At 36.8% G+C, this 6,000-nt stretch overlaps 1 protein-coding gene across 2 annotated transcripts in view; it reads right to left on the reverse strand.

Annotated features, from left to right (window-relative positions):
- Positions 1 to 4,477, reverse strand: part of ptchd4 (patched domain containing 4) — a 30,169-nt gene extending 25,692 nt beyond the window's left edge. For both annotated transcript variants that reach the window (XM_041249716.1, XM_041249714.1), the window contains exon 1: positions 2,100 to 4,477. In XM_041249716.1, the coding sequence (XP_041105650.1) occupies positions 2,100 to 2,699 (600 nt within the window). In that variant the 5' untranslated portion in view covers positions 2,700 to 4,477. The remainder of the gene's footprint in view (positions 1 to 2,099) is intronic.
- Between the last annotated feature and the right edge of the window lie 1,523 nt (positions 4,478 to 6,000).

Raw genomic sequence — 6,000 nt, forward strand, 5'->3', positions numbered from 1 at the left:
ACCATCGACATCCAGGATATTGGGCGCATCGTGCACTCCACGTGGAACGCCTTTTTTTTTTGTTTGTTTTTAGCGGATGCGTCACTCGGGAGCCCCCCAGCTCCGGGTATTTTGATACCGCAAGGCACGCAAGGGAAACTTCCTAATTGATCATTTCCCCAGCTGTCGCTCGACAAAACCGCAAAAATAGACACCAATCAGAATGTTCTCATGTCGCTTAAGTGTTGCCTGTCGCATCGCAAGCTGTCTGAACTGCTCGTATCAAAAATACATTTTTTTTTTTTTTTTGTCGCGGTGCGGTGTGTCCTATGACAACATACGGCTGTCATATCGAATCCAGTGTGGAGAGGCCTTCACAATGCGCGACAGTGAGACCTTCGATCATTAGCCAGAGGAACTTGGTTACCAGTACATTTTCAAAGAAACGCGCTATTAAGTTTATTTTGAAAAGACATTCGTCATTAGCCAAAGCCACTTGGTTATTCTTAAGATTTACTGGTCAATGTCGACACTTACCAAGCAAAACGGTAAATGTCCGAAATAAACATGATAATGCTTTATTTCGAACAGTTACCGTTTTGCTTACCGGTTGTCGATATAAATGTATGATATTTTACCAGTAAATCTTAAGATTTGCCAATATTCTGACTTGTACTGTAACACGTACAATATATGTGTTTATAAATATGTCGATACTATTATGCAAAATAGCGGTCGTCACGACTAAACTTTTAATTTGGATTACGTTAACCGTTTGTAATATTACGGTAAAAAATGAAAGCTCAAAGTTTGGCCTATATATATATATATATATATATATATATATATATATATATATATATATATATATATATATATATATATATATATATAAAACTGAATTTCTTTTTTAAATGTCACTCAAAAGATATTGTGTGGTTATGTGATGATAACTCAGTCCAGTTGCTGCAAACAAGAATTTAAAATATAGCATCTTGTCTATTCTATACCAGGAACTGACTGAATAACATACAGTATAATCTGAAGCTGAATCACAGACTCCCCCAAACTAGAGGATGTTACTTTTCAATCTGATACTCTAACAGCACAGTTACAGTACCCTTGGGGTTGATCAGTTTCACTACCTATGGAACCACAAGTGACACAAACTGGCCTGCAAATAACTGTATGGGAATGGGAATGTGAACTCAATTCATGGGGTGTCAATAATTGAAAAAATATCATTGATAAGTTCAAGGGTGCTAAAACAGTACTGCATCACATAGGGGCAAATACATAATGCTTTTCACTTGTCAGCTATTCTGTTCTTATGGAAAACGAAAATGGAACTCGAACCCCTCATATGCAACATTGCATTTGCTATAGTAGTGAAGCTATATTCACAAAGGTAGGCATCATAAAATGGTCTTGGTCTTAAATTCCATTCGTTGTCACGTTTAGGTACTGTGCATAGCAAACGCCTCTGAAGGCTGCAGAAATCGCCAACTGCAATCACTTAAAATCTTAGGTCACCTTCATAGATGATGAAGGTATGTGCATCTTTCAGAATCGGTATAATGAATAACGCTGTTTAAACTGCATTCACGAATGCCAAATCAACTCAATCACAATGACTGTGGCTGTTTGTTTTAAACCAGCTTCAAGCTCCAGGATAAGAAGGTGCCCACAATATTTATAAAACGAATCGCGTTTCTGATTCTTCTATAGGCGGAATTACAAAGATAAAGTGGATTTGAAATCCGGGATCAAAAATAATAACCAGAATTAGAGGTGGCCGGCTAGCTAACTTGCATTTACAATCATATTTAATTAACTGTTGATTACTGGAGCCACATATAGAAAACTATGTTTACTGAAATACTTTGATGTTTATTTCCTTTTTTAAATGATGCGTTTGTCAGATAAGTTTAGCAGTACCTCAGAATTCCCAGTGGAAAAGACGTGCAACAGTCGTCCCTCACCGGGAACCTGCATCATTATTATTATTATTATTATTATTATTATTATTATTATTATTATTATTATTATTATTATTATTTGTCATGCAGATTGGGAAGCAAACGCTGTATCTTTAATTGGACATTCGCACCCCGTCTTACCTTTAATCTGGTGTTTGGATAGCTGACTTGCACCCTGGAAGGTGTGCTATTTGAAGCGGCAGCTTGCTGGAGGTCCTCGAAAATCGAAATAATATCATCCAAAAGGCATGTCTTATCCCGATTGCTCATGACACACAGATGAGCGAAAGTGTAATTAAAACCTTTATAATTAACTTTCAAATCCAGCACTGATTTGTGTACCTGCAGGACCTGGTTGGGCAGCTCCAAAATGTTTTCCCTGGATTTCGAGAGCAGGATCAACCTGCCATATCTGCCAGGAGTGTGCAGGTCTGAATACAGCTTGTTTTTGGACTGCTCGATGGGGAAAAGACTGTTCGCCAGACTCCTTTCTATTTTTGCCAGGCTGTGGGTCGGGGAAACCAGAATCTCTAGGTCTGTTTCGGGTTTAAACCTGCTCACGACGGTGGATCCGAAGATGATAGTTAAGACGGCGGGAACAGTGAGGAAAAAAACTGGATGCCTGCTAACAAATAAGCCGAGCCAGTAAAAAGAAGCTTTGAGCCCTCTGTGAATCACTTGCCGCAGCATCCTCCTCCAGATCCAGTTTGCAGATGCCCCGTTTCTTCCTACGAAGCACATGTGACATGTGGCTCCGTTGCCCCGGTCTGTCAAAGCCTTTTGGAATACACGACTCCTTTAAACACTGCAGCAATTTTTAACAAGACAGCCAGATATTGATTACTCGTGGCTTTTTTTCTATTCCTCTCAAGCAATCCCTCACCCCCTCTTTCTTGCTTTTTTTTTTTTTTTTTTACAATCTATCTGTGATAGTATTTGTATTGTTTCTGCTGCAATGAAAAGCCTTTAGTCTGATGTGCATGTGTAGTTCTTCCAACTAACCGCTTGATTTGTGAACTTAACTGTAACCATGTGCAAGGAAGAAAAAGAAAAATGCTGATGGGTTATTTTTAGATCATACAGCATCGTGTTACCAGTGATTGGACCATATGACTTTATTTATTTATTTATTTATTTAAATAGTGTAATTGCTCTTATGATCAGGGAAGGCAGGGAACCAATCATCATAATAGACCTATAGCATAATAACAGAATTACAGTGTTGTATATTCTGTCCTCCAGAGTTTACCCAAACAAAAGAAGAAAAAAAAGCTCTTAAAGGATGCATTTAAAAAAACAAACAAACAAACAAAAAAAACCTCTTTATGTGCTTTCTTGTGCTAGCAAACATTGCTTAATCACCATTCTGTCCTAGTTAGTATGTTAGACTTTAAGGGGGGAAAGCACTTAATGTATTTATTTACTGTATAATGATGGTGTTAAAACCTGTTTTAAAACCATTGCTACATACTGGGGTAATAACGCAATACTGTAATGACTAGGGCAGACATTGGGAAAGCAGCCAATCGCAGACATGCATTTACAGGAGAGCAGGACAGCAGCCAATCGCAGACATGCATTTACAGGAGAGGCCCAAGGGGATTGAGGGACTATGAGGGTGCATTGAGATAATGGGTGGTGGGACGGGAATGCATACCTGTGATTGGGGGAGCACGCACAACTTTTTATTGTTTTTTGCATTTATTTTATTAAACTGGTCATTCGTGTCAAGTAAACCATGGCTTTGAGACCAGAATACCTGCCTGGATTGCTTTCTTCACCTGACTAGAGCAACTTGTTATGGTTATGACATATTAGTTGTCCTAGCTAATGTAGTATAATGTATTATTTTTGTTAATTTAAAATCACTTCATACATTCTTTTCTGTTCTACTCATGACATCCTGATGACTTTTTAAAACTTTGAATTTTAAAGCACCTCAGAAGGCCTTGTCTCCAAAGACTACTAGTACACCAGCGTGCTACCATTCATCTGTTCCTGTGCAGTGCTCTGCTCCCAGTGGAAGTAAGAAACACATTATCAGAAATGTCAGCTGCTGTAGATTAAATGTCGTACATCCTCTGTGGGCAGAGTGTTGTTAATGGTTACACTCTGGTCTCCCAGCTGTATTCAGGGAGAAGAAGAAATGTTTGAGAGCCCCCTTAACTGAGGTTTTAGAGTTTTATAAACCACAAAATATTTGCAAAGTGATTTTAAAACAGCAATAATACATATACCTGTACCAAGTTGCTCTTTAAATTATTACCCAATGCTAAGGATTTATCTCAACACAATCTATTTTTTTTTGTATGCATCTGCAATAATTACATCATCAAGTACCTGGGGGTGAAATACAACGACGATGAGCAAATTAAGATTTTTTTTTTCAGTGTTAGCTGAGTGATCTAGTACTGTTTTTGCTGCAAATGAATACATGTTTACCATTCCTATATAGATCCTATATGAACATTGCTTATATGTATACTATATATAACTGTGTACCATTTAGGGCATTATGTCATGACAACACAAATATATTAATGCATATTAAATATTAATATTGTGCACATGATGAAAATCTGTTTTTCTGATTATCTGGTCTGTCTCTGGGCTGCTTCAGATGAACGCTGGATGAAATCCAAGTAAAAGAAAAGCCAAACTGGATCTGTTGTGTGCTGAAGCAACTCCCAGTTAAACAATGTCCTCTGTGTGAGAGGAAACATAAATAAATCACAGAGTCTTTACTGGTAAGCATTGGGTGTTAATCAACAGCAGTCAGAAATCTGCATGCAATTTCTATTGAATACTTTTTGGCATATAAATAATGTTTATATCACATTACTTTTTCATAATATATCCTAGGGTGACATTTTGCTCTTATAGATTGTAAATACTTGCTGCCCTCTCCATAGCTGTTGAGTGTTGTGTTCACCCTTGCAAAGGTAATGTTATTTAATAATACAATCAAATGGGCAAACCAAGTTTAAACTGGCTGAAATTAATTTCAATACATGCAATTGTCTCAGTACAACAGCACAAGTCCAGACTTAATTTCCACCTCACAGTAATACATTATGTTATGTTTCTTTAAGCATAATTACTGGGTGGAACGCACATAGGTGTCCTTAGTTATTGCTTTCATAATTCCAGAAAACAAAACATTTAGCTCAGTACATCTAGGTACATTACAAAAAAAAAAAGAAAAAAACAATACTACAATACGAAGTATGGTGATACGTAAAGAAAATGCAGTGAGAAACATGATATGTAAAATTGACATGCTGTGTAACATATAGATAGGGTACAAAAGGGCAATAGAAGCTAAGATTTATTTCCATGTGTGAGGAAGGTTGAGTCTGACCTTGTTTATATCCTTTGTTAGTTGACAACATGAATTTTTGATTTCTCTAAGACTGATGACACCTGGAGTGCATTGGGATAACACTATGCATGTATTCCCTTAATACAGGGCAGCAATTATAACTCATGAACAGTGAATCCTCTTCTTTTGCTCTGTGTGAATCTAAATCCCAGCACAACCTATTCATTTTTTCATTTATTTTCCTCATGTTTCTGAATCTCTGGGACTGTTTCGTTCATTCATTTTTAAACATCACAGTCTACATGTGTACATTTCATGGCATGTTTATCAACAACAGAAAAATACAATTCAGCTGAAACGATGCAAGTCAGCAATGAAAAAGGTCTGGTTGTTTGTGGATCACAGCAGGCAAACTTGAAATGAAAAAGTCTTTTTTTTATTTTATTTTTACAGTTTCAAAGATATTGGTTTGTCCTTCCTTTCTTTTCTACTGAACTACAATTCCATAATTGTTGGACTATATATTCCTGTGCTACTTGTTCTCCAGCCATATCTACTGATAAAGTTTCTAGCTTAGCGCAAATTCTAATATACAGCAAGTCTTTAAACATTAATTTACATGTAGGTGCATTATGTTATCAAGATAATTAACTAAAAGCTAATATATCAAATATTTCATTACAGCCACAGAAAAAAGGGTGAAGGGAACAGACGGACTAG

The sequence above is a fragment of the Polyodon spathula genome, chromosome 5 (assembly GCF_017654505.1).
Source record: "Polyodon spathula isolate WHYD16114869_AA chromosome 5, ASM1765450v1, whole genome shotgun sequence".
NCBI lineage: Eukaryota > Metazoa > Chordata > Actinopteri > Acipenseriformes > Polyodontidae > Polyodon > Polyodon spathula.